Here is a 15,279-nt window from a genome sequence, read left to right as displayed (position 1 = left end):
GGACTCAGGGTCACAAATCTTCCTGTGTGGCAGGTTTTCTATTCATAAACAACAACAACCAATTAACCTTTGACACCCGGCCAGAATTGGAGTGTCAATCTTTGTCGATTCTTGAAAATATTGCATTTTAGTTCCTGTTCTAATGGTCGCTTTTATGGCCCAAGTATGTAAATCATGTTGGATCGTGTCAGATTTATTGCCAAAGCACAATGGTCTTTGGGTTTGTCTTCTTAAAATGCTAATCAGCTCAAGTCTCTCTGCTGTTTAGAGACTCATCTGTGCAGAGAAAGCAGCAAAATCTGATCTAAAAGTGGGACACACATCCTCACATCATACACGATGTACAATCATCTGTTGCTATGCTGTAAGAAAACTCTAAGCAGCCTATGGTCTGTAGAGTTTTGTTTGTTCACTGTGACACACACACACACACACACACACACACACACACACACACACACACACACGAAGAGCTGGGTCAAGGTCGACTCATTCAATAGAAAGAAATTGACGAAGCCTGCAGAGCGCACACACACACACACACATTTCAAACCACATTTTGTAAACTGTTTGACATGACTGGGCTTCTTCCAATTTAGTGAAAGATCTTCACTGAAAACCAGAAAGACCATTCAGGGTCAGCTCTGTCAGGCTTGTGTTTGCTGTAATAACAACTCATGGCACATTACTCCTTGAATACTTGGTTCTGATTGGTCAGTTTCATCATTCACCATCAATTATTTTAGAAAAAGAAGAATTAACATAGAAGTATAACAAGTGTGGTTGTGTGTGTGTGTGTGTGTATATGTCAGGGTCCCTTATCATCCATTCTTATTAAACTGTCCTGGGCCACCATGTTTGCCAGCTGGGCTACCTTTTCAAAATAAAGTGATAAATAAAATCCATTTCTTCCAGGTAAACATGGCCACAGAGAGAGTTTAAAACTTCATCAAGCCAGGTTAGACAAACAGTGTTTCAGCAGACATATTCATGTTTCATGTTGTTACTGCACATTTTGTGCTTTTGCCTGATATTTCTGTGAAGTGTGAAGTGAAGGACTATGTACTCCTGTCCTTATAGTGGCAGCCCTCACTGTGACACACAAAATATACTCGTTGATGAAGTGTGATATACTTCATGGTATCTTGCAGTTTTAAGGCTCTGATAGTATTAAGAGCTGACATGTGGTAGACCAGTGTCACTGCCCTGGGTCAAATACAGTCACCTGTATGAGAACTAATGCAAACAGTGCATAAACAAGGCAATGTGATGCAAAGTCATGAGGTGTTGGTGTGTGACTTTGACCACAGGTTGTTCCCTGTCATTCTATCCATTGAGATTCATAGAATTAAATCAATTACCTTGTAGAAGTAAACTTTGTAAGGGAGCCAAATTTTTTTTAGTCCAATTAAAAAATAAAAACGTCCTGGTGTTAAGCCTTGCTGGCCTCTGTTCTGAGCCAGCAGCTGTCACATTTGAGCCGTGGTGGAGTTTCAGATGTACATCTGCCAAAGCAGTGAGTGTGTGAAGCTGCTGCATGTTTGTTGGGTCACACATGTTGTCAACAGTTTGGAAACTAGATTATGTCCCATATGGGCCGCAATGGTTTTAGTTTAATTTGATTAGTTTGTCTTGTAATTACATGCACAGATTTGCCAGAGCTTTTTTCCTCTCCTGCAGTAGTTATAGTATAATTCTAATCAATATCTGATGGATTAGCTCTTTGCCGGTGTTGTTTATTATACACAGGAGTCGCCTCTCTCCCTGTCTGTCTCATTGTCTTTCGCTTTTTGCTTGAACATCAATAGATCCCTGTTCCCCCACTGAATTGAACTGACTCAATAAAAAGGATTGCCTGGACAGAAGTCGGGGCGGAGGGCACAAATCAGGCCACAGAGACCCTTGTTGTTGACATTCAATATGTGTGCGCACACATACACAAAGTGCACATCCATCTGAGGATATGATTGTGCAGGTATGTATGCTGCACTTTTATACGTGCATGTGGGGGAGCTCGCTGTGCTTCAGTGCATTTGTTTATGGAGGCCTGTCAGCCCTCTGGGATTCATGGCAGCGCTGAGCTTCTAGTCTCAGACATTTTCCCCTTGTGTGTGTGATCCATGTTTGTCTGCACAGATTCATTCTCTTCCTCCCCCAAAAAATACAGATGATGAAGGGTGCTGGGTGCAATTTGGCACCTATATCACAAGCTATAATAAACATCAGCCACATCATAGACGTGGCCAGCACTTTGGTTTGGTTCTCCCACACTGTCAGGAGTGAACTATTGTCTGTTTAAGAATCATAGCAGTAGGAAAAAACCCTACACTTGAATGAAGCATTGTCTGAAGCTCCCCCTAACTCTGATACAGATATTTGACTGTTGTGTGACATGTTCTCACACTGATGGGTTTGGGAATGAGGAACAGCTTTTTCTTGGTAATGACATTGTGCTAAGCTAGGCTAACCGGCTGCACCTTGTAGGCTTACTTTTATGTATTTCTGAATTCTCATCATTTGATGAACAGTAGCACAGGGCTCTCTGTTGCATCATGAAAACAAATAATTCTTGTCTCAGGTGACACTATTCCTCATGGTGGGGTTGTTTTTGCAGTTGAGCAATGATTTCTCAAGAGGTCCAGTCTCTTAATTGTTCCCACAAGTGAGAACTGTTTGTTTTGCAGGGGGATACCCTAACCATCAGAAATACCAGAAAAAACATTTTTTTAATGTTAAACTGGCAGTCGAGTTCCACGGCTGCCTCTTGTTGTGTGGTGATGTTTGTGTCACATTGTGTGAGTTCAGCTCCTATCTCAGAAGGGGGGGCTCAGTGTGATAGTGCTGTTATGTGATTCTCTACATATGTGTTGCTTGTACAAATGGCATGCAGGAAATGATGATGTGGTTTTTGTCATTGTTAGGTGTTTATCTCGTGCAGAGAGAGTAGTAAAATCACAACACAATCTGCCATATAGACTGAAAATTGGACTTTACTTTATCATTTTTCAGTAAAGGTTTTGCTGCCTTTGGGAACTGTCAGTTTCTATCTCTAGTAATTGCTCTATAGCTACTCAGTCCACACTGTGCAGCTGATAAAAATGGCTGATTACCGCGATGAAGCATCCTGTCAGTCTAATTTACACAAATCGTACACTCGTACTCTGACTGCTGCTCAGCCACATTAACACAGCAGCGAATGTCTGGCAGTCAACCCCAGAAAGCCTAATTTAATCTACATGCACCCTTCCACACAAATAGTTCAGCTGCGATACTCATTCCCACCAACAATATGCACATTTGGTATTTGTTGCTCTTTAGAGCATGTAATTATGCAGTTTAGAGGCTGTTGTCTCAGTGGCATCACATCAGTGAGGAGGGTGTTGGTGTGAATGATTATTCCTCTGATTTTCCTACATAGTTACATGATGTGAAACAACACGAGGGTGAACAAAGCTTAAAGGTTTGGAGCACATGAACATGGCCGCTGTCCTGTTGCTGTGAAGCTATTAATGACAGGTGGATCAGACAAACGGCCACATGGATCACTGCACTGTAATCCACCCAGAACTGATTGAACAGGCTACTGGAGGTGCAGAGGACTGATGAACTGCTGAGCTGTATTTGGTTTGTTCTAATGATGTATTTGATTATTTGGAGGCATGCAGCCTGCATATTGCTGACTTAGAGTTGCTGTGCATGCTTGACTCCAGCTGTTCTCTGACTTGTGTGGATGCGCAGATGTATTTTATTCCCTGAACTCACACAGACGTGAATTAAAACCCAGCCCCTCTCCCAGGAGGCATTCATAGGGTTGTTCTCATTTGTGCACATAAATTCTCCCAGGTCCTGCCTAATGTATGTGCTTATGCTTGCACAGATGCCAAGTCACTGATGCTAATGCGGTGGCTGTACACTGTTCTGCAGTGGATCTTTGTAACTGTTCCTGGTGCTAACTTGCTTGTGCCTCACCAGTGTTTTCCAATCTTTCACCCTCTCATTTCCTCACTGATCTGCTCAGCAGATGCTTGAAAAGGTTGTTTGTAGCAGAACATAACTAAATAGATCAAATGTCATCACATCCTTTGAAGACAATCAGCCGGTGTCAGCAGGTGGGGTCAAAGTTCAACTGATCTCATTTTAGAGCATTTTAAATGTTTTATGATGCATCCTTTCCAACTGTTTAATTGTCAGTGACACACACAACAGTACTGCTAACGCACCAGTAATATGGTGCAATTTGTGCCTTTGCTTCTTCAACCACAGCTAACTCTTAGTGGCCATGCAGAGAGGAGCCATGGGCTATAGATGCTGTTGTGCATTTGTATTTGAGAAGTTTGAGTTATTTAGGAGATGCTAATGTTTAATATAATGTGTTCTGGCCTCCACATACAAGCGTCCTCATGTAAACCTCACAGCTCAGCCCCCATCAAACATGAACTAAACTGCAGATAACCGTTGCCTCAGTCTACGTTTTTCACAGCAAAGTATGTGTTGGCTCTTGCTCTTACTCTTGACTCTGCCTTCTTAGGATTAATGTTGGCATCTATAACAAAAAGGTTCATCCTTGGAGGCTATATTACAGCGTGACAAAACAACTTTAGGTTTTAGAGGCACTGCAGGCTTTATTCAGTCATAACGCAGGCTGAAATTGTATACTGTGATATTTAAACTAAGCAGCAACCCCAAAGAGCAGAACAGCTACAAACAGTTCTTCATGTGGTCATTTAGGGCTAATTTAAAACATGAGATCATCCAAGCCCCCAATGTTAAAATGCCAAACTGTGAAGTACAAACAAACCAGGTTTTAGTCTGTCCCCCCATAAGAACTGCAGGAAGTTTATTTTTATATAATTTACTCATAAATTGTGAGGGTCACTTCTTCTATGCTAATATTTTGAAGGGTGATGAAGAGAGTCTTTATTTACATACACCAGATGATTTAAAGTTCACACAGGGACCTGCTCTGGTTTGTATGCAGTACAGAGTGAGTGTGTTGCCTTTAGCATAGAAAAGTTTCATACAGTGTCATGGGTCATAGGCTCAGTCACCATCGTGTTACCTCATCTGGTGTCATTTTGACAGAGATACATCACTAACTTAAATGTTTGTGGCACTTTAATGTGTGTCCCAATAGATTGTGTAATTTAGATCCTGGTATTGAAGCTGTTGTTGTACCTTTTCATGTGGAAGAAAACACAGTAAAGACTTTTATTGATTGAAGCAGACAGATGTGATGAAACAGCAGCAGACAGTGGTGGTAATAATCATCCATAACCAAAGCCATTAATGCACACCATCAACCTGCAGTCACTAAGCTGTCCGACTTTATTTAAATGAAAATACATTTCAGTCAGCATTTGTTCCACTAAGCCTGCACTTTGACTCTATATGTTATTATTTTTTACAATAATCAGTTCTGTTTGTGTAAAAAAAATAGGTGCAGGATTTGTGGTTTTGATCCCGCATTGTTCTGCATAAAATCAAATATACATTGTTGTTGCCTTTTAGAAAATTAAATCACAAGTGAACTGAAAAGCCTCTTAAACACCTGGCTGTGTATCATTTCCTCATCCCAGTTCCACAAGCCATGTTAAATATCCACAATACGCCTTTTAACTAATTTAAATTACACATGATGTGTTTAATACTCCAGCAAAAGGATTGCATAATTATCCATAATCTGCGAAAAGTAAAGACAGGCGTGACAAAGCTGACACAGCAGCCGTCCTGATCTAAATTCATGGAGTGTGTGTGTGGTGTCCCTCTCTCCCTCTCTCTCTCTCTCTCTCTGTGTGTTTGTGTGTGTTCTTGCCATTTTGTTTGGACATGTCTGTTTAAGTATGTAAGTTCACATCCACATGACCTTTTTCCATTTAAAGGTGATCAGTAGTCCATTAACATCTTTGTACCTTATCCATCATTGTCGCTCTCATGTCTCACACCTCCCATTATTCCTGCCATCACTTTACTCGCAGCACTTTGAGCACAAAAGCCTCTCACAGCTCTGCAAACAAATCCTATAAATGCTCTAATTATTATTCATGCACAGTTCAAGCTTTACGAGGGGAGTTCCTATAAATATTCCCCCCCTCTTTTTTCTGCCTTTCACACAAACAGTGGCTCTGCATATGCACTCATCCTATATGCAGGAACGCACACTCTTGTTATCTGGCCTCTTCAACTCTCGCTGTTTTCAGTTCTCTCTATTTCTCTCTGATCAGCAGCTCTGCAGTGAGAAGATAAAGTGTCTCCTTCTAATGCATCCTCCCCATGTGAACGCCACTCTTTCGTCCTCCGCAGCAGCACCCATCCTTCACACCACCTTGTGGGGTCCAAGGTGGGAGATGCTCTAGAGTAGAAGTGTAAGATGAGAAAAGGAAGAAGTGTATCACCCTGCAGAATGAACAAAGGCATGTCGATTTAGTGGCCGTACAACAGCTGCTGCTTGGATTTAAGCCAAGTACAGGATGTGATTGGCCAAGGAGACAGAGCGTCCCTCTGACCTGCAGAGGCCGGGCAGAGTGATGGAGGGAGGAGGTGAAAGGAAAAGTATAGAATGGAGGGAGGGTGCAGCCTCATCCAATGGGTAAACTCGGACAGTGAAGTGGCCATTTGAAAGGAAGGGCAGCCTTTACTGAAGCGTGTCCTGCACACCACTGCACTTATTTTTACTATTATTTTGTATTTTGTGTATCATGGAGTGGGATTTATTCAGACTTTATTCCAGGGATTGGAAGAGACAGGGATGACATAGATCCTTGTGGATCCACCGAGCCAGCGGGGGCTCCGCAGCAGAATACATTATTTGATGTAGTTTTCTCCTTATGGGAGCTGCAGGATTGGATGATACTTAATGAGCCTACTTTCAAACCAGCAGTCTGGGCAGCACTCAATGGTAACTCATGTGCAAAGCCCAGGAGAGCCCTCCCCGCATACCGCCTCCTCCTCCTCTAATTGGTCCTCTGTTTGAAGCTCTCTTCACTTTGCGGGCGCCCCCGTGTGGCGGACAGGTGAAGTGCGGACGCCGCGGGTGGTTTAAAAGCTCCGGCTGAGAAGGCGCTGCGCACAGAACCGAGGAGCTCCACACCGGGAAAAGTTTACCTGCAACTACTACAGACGGCTTACAGGAGGAGAAGCAGCAGAGATGGCATCTCAAACACAGCAGCCGCCCCACCTGCGCCTGGCGGAAATCACCGCGACGCAGTTCATCGAGATCTGGAAACACTTTGATATGGACGGTCAGTGCGCCAAGACGTAGTGATTGTGGAACCAATTAGTGTTTATTAGCGGCAAAAAAACTAATTGTCAGATAGATGTGTCATTACAAATCTAAATTAATCTTATGTAGTTTAATTTAAGTTTTCAGAATATGATCTAATTACTGTGTTTTTAAAGCGTTTTTATTAATTTTTATATAAACAACTTGCAGGACGAAGCTTATCAATTCAAGAAGAAATGAGATCTTTATGCTATTAGAATTACATTTTTAAATTGTATTTTTTTTAAAAATGCTATTTTTGCAGTAAACCAATTAGTGATTTAATATTATGTATTTATTGACTTACTCTAATGTGTCAGAGGATCTACGGTGGCTTTTTGTGAGTCCATCAGAGTTAAGTTACAAAGAGGAGGCAGTGAGAGAGAGAGAGAGAGAGAGAGAGTGAAAAAACAAGGGGGGTGGGGGGGTGAGAGTGAAGCTGTTGGGGGAGGGAGAGATGGGGATGCAGAGGAGAGTGAAGGTAAGAGATGAGAAGATACCAGAGTGAAGGGGTGTTTTTTTTCTGAATTTTAATGGGTGGAGCTTCTGAATCCCAGAGCTTAGGTGGGGATGAGGTGTGTGTGTGTGTGTGTGTGTGTGTGTGTGTGTGTGTGTGTGTTTGTAGGAGCACACACCTATTGGAAGATTTTGCATTAATGCAAAACCTGACATTTTAAATTTTAACTATTACTTAAAGTATTAAGAGCACTGATTAAAGATGCATTATCGCATAAACATTTTTTAACTTTTTGGGGAAAAAATAGCAATAAGAATAAAATAACAACAATTAGCAGCTTAAACGGTAATCGCAATAATCAACAGTAATCACAGCAGCCCTATTGAGTCATTTTATAAATAATTAAACTGCCAAATCCGTGGAATGGATTAAAAACACATTAACCATGTGGTAGCCAGACTGCAGAACAGCACAGTCTTTGTCGCTCTTATGAGCCACTCCAGCTTTACAGATTATCATGTTACAACTTCATCTGATTATTTTCCGAGACCATTCAGAAAAGCCCTGACCTCTGTTGGTAAAGCTCTTTTCGAACCCTGACGAATAAAGTCGTGGTTTTATTCTTTAAAACTATCATCAATCCACATCCAGGCTCACTCTCTTCATTGTTGCAGACCCTCTGATCCTAACGTTTAAAAAATGGCCACAGCTCGTCAAAAAGGTCTGATAAGCAGTCCCACTGGTGTCTTCCTGTGTAATGAGAGACAAAGCTGCTGCTGAGGTTTACTGCATCATTTTATTTTAGCAATCACCAGATATTGAAGGAGGTAGTTCATGTAAATGATCAATGGATCAATGACAGATTGATCAGGAGAATCTGAATACCTGAAGAACAATGACCACCTTGAAGGTGCTCTGAAGGTCAGGGGTTAAACGTCTGGCTCAAGGCCTTTTTGTAAGCCACAGTGAGAGTGTAGAAAATAATTACTTCCCTGAACCTCAGGTCTGACACTAAAGCAGTGCCTTCGTTTTATTACCATGATTTATACATGCAGCATCACGCAATAGGCCTCTGCTGACCATCCCAACCCAGAGCCTCCCTGCTGTGAGCTGACAGGGTTAAGCAAAGCACCACCAAGCTGATGTAATGAATCAGTAATGTGGAAGAAATAGTCCAGGGAATAAAACTATGTATGTCTTCCCAAGAATAATCTCACTTAAGACACCTCTAAACACAGAATCAGCTTCCGTATCATCTTTTTTTAAGGTGATTCATTGACTTCCATCTTTTCTTGACCACAGCTGAGGCAGTGACAGAGAAACTCCAGCTGGGCGCAGCAATAAATAGGACAAACGAAGAAGCCCATCTTTCCACCTTCAAATGAAACACCCTTTTGTGAGCTGCCTCTTACATGAGCTTTTTCCTTGTTTTCAGTCATTAGGCAGCTGAACTGTTTCGTGGTGCCGTTGAGCAATCAGCAGTTGAGCTGTGTTTGAAAATGTTTGGGGAGAGAGGGGACTGCATCTGCCCAGTGTGCAGTGATGCGTTCCCAGTGACAGCTGAGATTTGGACCGCTACTAAACTCTGGCAGCGAGCCAATGCACTGACAGCACAGTCACTGTATGCAGGCTTCACTGCACACACACACACACACGCTCTCCATCACATAGAATGTGATCCTTTCCAACCTAATATAATCTGTGCATTTTTACTTTTATTCAGCCAAAAACAAAACAAAACAGTTCAAGATGGTTAACACTGTGTTAGATGTACAGTATTATCAAATTGCCTACAGGCAAATCTCGCCATATGGCAGCCATCTTGGTAATAACTGGTTAACAAGGTTAACAAGCCCCCAGAAGCATTTTCACTTTGCACTAAAAACAAATCCTTTGCAACCACATGCATGCAGAGCCTTCAGGATTCATTACGTTAATCTAGAAAATAGAAGAAATGTTTCTATGGAGTTTTTTCAGACATCTCCTTGGACTTCGTTTAACTTCATTGGAACCCACAAATTACTACATACACTACTAATTATGACTCAATATACTGCTGACAGATTAAACTTTATGGCTGCAATGTAGAGCTGTAGGTATGAGGTATAAATTAAATTAAATGTGGTCACTGAAGGAAGAGATTAGGGTTAAACTCAGCAGAAAGCCTTTCTGGACAAATACCCTCCTGATCAGGCACTTTGTCACCACCTATAGGCTGAACTGGGGAGATCGAGTCACCACATTCACAATTCAGAGTCCAGACACTTTTTATTGTAGCTCAGATTTTTATTCCAAAACTTTGCTGTAATTAGAAAAAAAAACTTTTGACACAGCCACTAAATATGACCTCTGTGTATCCTCTAATGTGCTGTATCAGTTTTCTTTGGTTCTGGTGCCAGAGCTTTGTGTTCCTGCCCCAGCACCGGCAGAGCACAGATGGTGACATGGAGCACCTTATCATCAAATACAGTGTGCAAATGAAGCTGTGCAGAGAGATGGGAGGAGGGTGGGGGAGAGGGGAGGGGGGAGGGGAGAGAGAAAACGATCAAAAAGGAAAGGAAATGAGAGGATAAGAGATTAAGAGATGAAGGAGGGAGCAGGGTGAATCTCTGCATTTTATTCTGTACATCTGTGCTTTATTCTGAATACAAATGTTTTTATCTATTTTCATACCACCAGAACCCCCAAATCCCTCTCCGGATTGTAGACAGATGGGACTCATTCTTATGATTAAAAAGAGAATGCTGAATGCCCTATATGTTGAATAGCAACCAAACCAGTGGAGAAAATTATCGCATTAAATCATCCACAGTCATGTGACCACTGTAAGAAGTACAGATGTGGACAAAGGGACAGAATGCTCCAATAAGCATCAGTCTGACTGCCCACTTTCACCCTCTTAGGCAAGAAAACAATCATTATACTGCTTACACTCCAACGACACTTCGCTCTTGTGATTTGTTTTTTCCCTCCTGCTGCACATCACTGAGCCTCCACTGTCCCCGCTGCAGCTAAATGCCAGTTTTGCGTGAGATGTATGAACATGAATGCATAATATTCTGCAGAGATGACCTGTTTTTCTGTGCCTTCAGTACATTTTTCAGCACATTATTAGACTCTGAGCTGAGTGATCAAGTAACTGTTAGTAATAATCAAACTGGTCACAGCTGTAAGCATGTGTGCTCTCTGCATACAATCCTGTAAACTGCTTACTCACATTCAATCACAGAGGACTTGACACTGGACCAGCACTCGAAGGTTTGGCGCCTGTTCCAAAATTTAAAGAGCCTCGGTGACCTTAAATCTTTCATCCACATCTTAATCAGACTTCTGAAGAGTCAACAAAGCTCTCAGCGACTTTAAAGCTTCATAACATCATTTGTGCCAAACTAATTTTGTTCCTCCTCTGCTGCGCCACAGGAAACGGTTACATCGAGGGGAAGGAGTTAGAGAACTTCTTCAAAGAGCTTGAGACTGCAAGACGAGGAGCTGGCGTGGTGAGTGTGTGTTCACACAGCAAAGCACTGAAACACTGTGACTCAGCTCCTCATTGTTTTCTATAGTGAGATTCATGCTGTGAATGAAGGCAGAGAGCAGTTGCCACATACTGCATGCTTATTAATTGCTCAGTATATTGAGAGGAACACACAGATATGGGTGATCAATTAGTGATTGATACGATTTTGGCCAAAGGTAGAAAAAAAAATCAAGTAAGTGGTTTATTCTTATTTAACTGAAGCAGAGAGCCGCCATAGTTGTAGCTAACTTTAAACTTTTTGCATCAGGTGAGTGAGAATGTAACACAAGCAGTGACATTCACCTCCTTCTGCTCACACAGGGATCAATCGCCTGTAATAAGTGTCATTTGTAACATGTGTGGTTTGATGTTGGCTGCAGGATCCCTCACATGCTGCATTCAAAGAGAAGATGAAGGAGTTCATGGCCAAATTTGACAAGAATGCTGACGGGAGAATTGAGATGTCAGAGGTGAGTCCCTGTTCAGTCCTCTGTCTCACTCGCCACCTGCTGTGTCTCAACCTTCGTTTTAAATGTCTTTTGTCTTTGTGTCTCTCTCTCTCTGTAGCTGGCTCAGATTCTGCCCACAGAAGAAAACTTCCTGCTGTGTTTCAGAGAGTTTGTAGGATCCAGCTCTGAGTTCATGGCAGTAAGTTTGTGTCCTTCACCTTGTTTGCGGACAAACAACGAGCACTCTTATATAACGCTGTACATGCAGGCTCTCCATGGCCCTTGCAGCTTGATGACTTGCAGTCTTGAAGCAGCTCTGCTCCTTCTCTGTTTCTTTTGGGCGTCTTGGGAGGGGAAGTTGCTCACTGAATAAAACCTTACTGAGGTGTGAAATTTCCTCACAAGAGCCTCAAGTCAGCGTGCCTTCACAATCTGTCCTGTGGGACGCACGCTCATCTGCTTCCCTGCCAAGTTAGACGCCTGTTTCATGAGGACACAGTCCAGTAAGAGTGTGTGTTGTTCACTTGAAGCCTGTCGGCGACTCAAAATCTGAATAAAATATTTGGAAAATGACAGCTAGGTCATCTCTAAAAGCATAGTGGGAGGTTTTTTTTATGAACGAAGTTCATAATAACTGTTGATTATTCGTGTACGTGGCAAAATAAATAAATAAATGACTCAAAGCCAGGGAAAGGTATCAGAGAAAATGAGGAGGTATATTCACACACACACACACACACACGTCTTTCTGTGGTTTTTTTTCAGTGGTGTGATGTGCAGGCTCTTCTGTGTATTTAAAGCTATTCTCAGACAGCCATACATTATGAATGGACTCCAGCTTTCTGCAGGGGAAGGCAGTGAGTGCTGGAGGGGTTTAGGTATCAATCTTTGAAAAGGACTTTGCTAAATTCTATATTTACACAATGTCAGAGGACACTGCTCTTTCTTTTTTACTGTATTTTTCACTCTTGCTGTGGTTGACTGTGATCCATGTTTTCTGATCATGCACACTGCTCTTCTGCAGGCCTGGCGGAGGTATGACACCGACCGCAGTGGATACATTGAATCGAATGAGCTGAAGGTAAAATGCTGAAACTCTGCTTTCTTCATTTGAAAGGTTTATATCAAAGGGTGAACATTATTGATTAGCTGCATGTATTCTATAGTAACTAATGTAAACAAATCTTCCTGTCATGTGGAAACTAATCGTCTGTGTGCAGGGCTTCCTGTCAGACCTGCTGAAGAGGGCTAACAGAAACTACGACGAGAAGAAGCTCAACGAGTACACGCAGACGATTGTGAGTAGATCTTCACCTATAAATGAGTTGGTTGATTACCCGGGCCATTACTTTCTATACCTCATTTTTTCCTAGCTGTCTGGCTATCTCCAGGAAAAGATGATGGTTTTGCTTAAAGCAGACATTTTCACAACATTGAATAGATGTAATAAGACAAACCTCTCCCCATCTTCAGCTAACATTGCTAACACTGCTGCTAAATTCCCCCTCAAATGGGAGATTTTACATGCACTTATCCAGATGCATAGCTCTGTAAATACCGGCCGATTCAATGAAAAGCTCCTGCGGTTTTCCTTCTGACCTGCTGGCCTTTTAGGCCTACAATCCCCTGCAGGCTTTACGTGTTCAGCTGCTGACATTTAAGCCCACTTGAATGTATAAGATTGAATCTGTGAGAGTCATTGATGATATTAACATCCTGATCTGTTTCTGTAGCTTAAGATGTTCGATCTTAATGGAGATGGTAAACTGGGCCTCTCTGAGATGGCAAGGTGAGAGTCATTTCTGTTTAATCTGTTCAGAACATTCAATCTAAGCAGAAGCCTGATGAGCCTCTGTGTTTATTACAGGCTGTTGCCAGTGGAGGAAAATTTCCTGATGAAGTTCCAGGTAAAGTTTTTTCTGCTCAAACAGAATGTGGGGCCACTTTATTTAAACCATTTTGATCATTCAAAGCTGTGTCCACCTAGAACTGTGTTAGTCCACATAGATCTCCTACATGTGTGATGTCTTGTATGCCAGCATTATGCACATGCTGGATTGTGGGGGGAGATCAACAATTTCTTTCCAACAGAGGATTAGTCTGTCTGATGAGGATTAACTCAACTCTAGCTCCAGTTATCATAATCTACATGGATTAATATCAGTTCTGGACCTGGTGGGGCTTTTACTGCTCTTTAGAAATGCCCACAGTTTCTAACAGTCTCTCTCTCTGCTTCTTGCTCACAGGGTATCAGACTCACAGTTAAAGAATTTGACTCCCTCTTCACTTTATACGATCAGGTAAAAGAAGCATGTTTGTTCTGGGACACTTGGTGTCTGTGTTATGTTGCTCTGTGAGGCTGTACTTAGGATAGGTGGTCCATTAAATATGTCAGTAAATGGCGACATAATGGTGACAGTAAAACAGTAAAACCTCCTCTGAGGAAACTTCACAGCAATTCATTGAATAAATGTCATTCTGGACCAAAGTGATGTCTCACTGACTGACATCATCATCATAACAGTGAGGCTTTAGGGATGACGGCATCAATCACATACCTTTATGTGATCAGCCTATGACTGATTACATGCTGCAGTTTAGTTATGCACATATGACTTCTAAATGAATGTGCATTTCCATTTAATTCTACTTATCATAATTAGTATTTACCGTAATCTAACAGTCCTGCTCCATTAGAATCACCAGCCAGGTCAATAGATTTATTAAGTTCATCGATTAGATCCTTCCAGTTCTTTTGTCTGAAGCTCGTTTGCATGCCAACATTAGCATTTAGCTCACAGACACACTGTCATGGCAGAACACTCTAGAAAAGTCAGACCTCTCTGCTGTCTCTGTCACCAGGATGGTAATGGATATATCGATGAGCAGGAGCTGGATGCTTTGCTGAAGGACCTCTGTGACAAGAACAAAATGGTAATGAATAGTTAGCCCATTGATTGATCCGTTCAGATTACTTTTCTACTTGCCAAATATAGAATGAGTAGATGGGGTATCTGCCTGAGATACCCCTGCAGTGCACAGAATACTTGTACCATCTGTAGACCACTCTGTGCCTGTCTGTGGCAGGATGTGGACTCTACAGGAGTGGGGGGCTACAAGAAAAGCATCATGGCTCTGTCTGACGGAGGGAAACTGTACCGCACTGAGCTGGAGATCGTCCTCTGCCGGGACTCTGCACTGTGACCTCCCTGCCTGGGACCTCCCCCCTCCCCTCCTGCTGGAACCTGGTGCATGTGTGACCCTTAACCTCGCTAAGCTAGAGTGAAGACAAAAAGTGCTCCTGAAAGCATAAAGTGTACTGCTGGCCCTGGTGTTTTAGATTTTTTTTAAACATGCTGTTCTTTAGTCAGATACTCATAGCAACAAATACAGGAATATATAGTAATTTTTATTTATTGATTTGTTTCCTGTTTTTAATATGCATTTATATATTTTAAAGTTATTATGATGTCAACATGTTGTTTTCCTACTGAACTGAAATTGAATACACGTTATTTTATTTATTTCACTTTTATTATTAGAAGCTTGTTTCGTTTGATGAGGCTTGTACTGCTCTATTAAAGATAATATATAAGAG

At 41.9% G+C, this 15,279-nt stretch overlaps 1 protein-coding gene across 1 annotated transcript; it reads left to right on the top strand.

The window, feature by feature from the left end:
• Positions 1-7,078: 7,078 nt before the first annotated feature.
• Positions 7,079-15,044, top strand: LOC114433513 (calretinin-like). Its single transcript, XM_028402127.1, has 11 exons — positions 7,079-7,238; positions 11,136-11,212; positions 11,613-11,702; positions 11,800-11,880; positions 12,706-12,762; positions 12,902-12,979; positions 13,415-13,470; positions 13,549-13,588; positions 13,928-13,981; positions 14,544-14,615; positions 14,769-15,044. The coding sequence occupies exons 1-11, from the start codon at positions 7,145-7,147 to the stop codon at positions 14,883-14,885; spliced, it is 816 nt and encodes a 271-aa protein (XP_028257928.1). The 5' UTR covers positions 7,079-7,144; the 3' UTR covers positions 14,886-15,044.
• The last annotated feature ends 235 nt before the right edge of the window (positions 15,045-15,279 follow it).

The sequence above is a fragment of the Parambassis ranga genome, chromosome 3 (assembly GCF_900634625.1).
Source record: "Parambassis ranga chromosome 3, fParRan2.1, whole genome shotgun sequence".
Classification (NCBI taxonomy): domain Eukaryota; kingdom Metazoa; phylum Chordata; class Actinopteri; family Ambassidae; genus Parambassis; species Parambassis ranga.
This window is presented reverse-complemented; position numbering and strand designations above follow the sequence as displayed.

What these genes read in the sequence shown, in the direction of transcription:
- LOC114433513 (XM_028402127.1), top strand. Translation starts at nt 7,145, where the DNA reads ATGGCATCTCAAACACAGCAGCCGCCCCACCTGCGCCTGGCGGAAATC. An exon ending in CAAGACGAGGAGCTGGCGTG is followed by an intron (nt 11,213 to 11,612) that starts GTGAGTGTGTGT and finishes TGTTGGCTGCAG; the next exon opens with GATCCCTCACATGCTGCATT. An exon ending in ACGAGTACACGCAGACGATT is followed by an intron (nt 12,980 to 13,414) that starts GTGAGTAGATCT and finishes CTGTTTCTGTAG; the next exon opens with CTTAAGATGTTCGATCTTAA.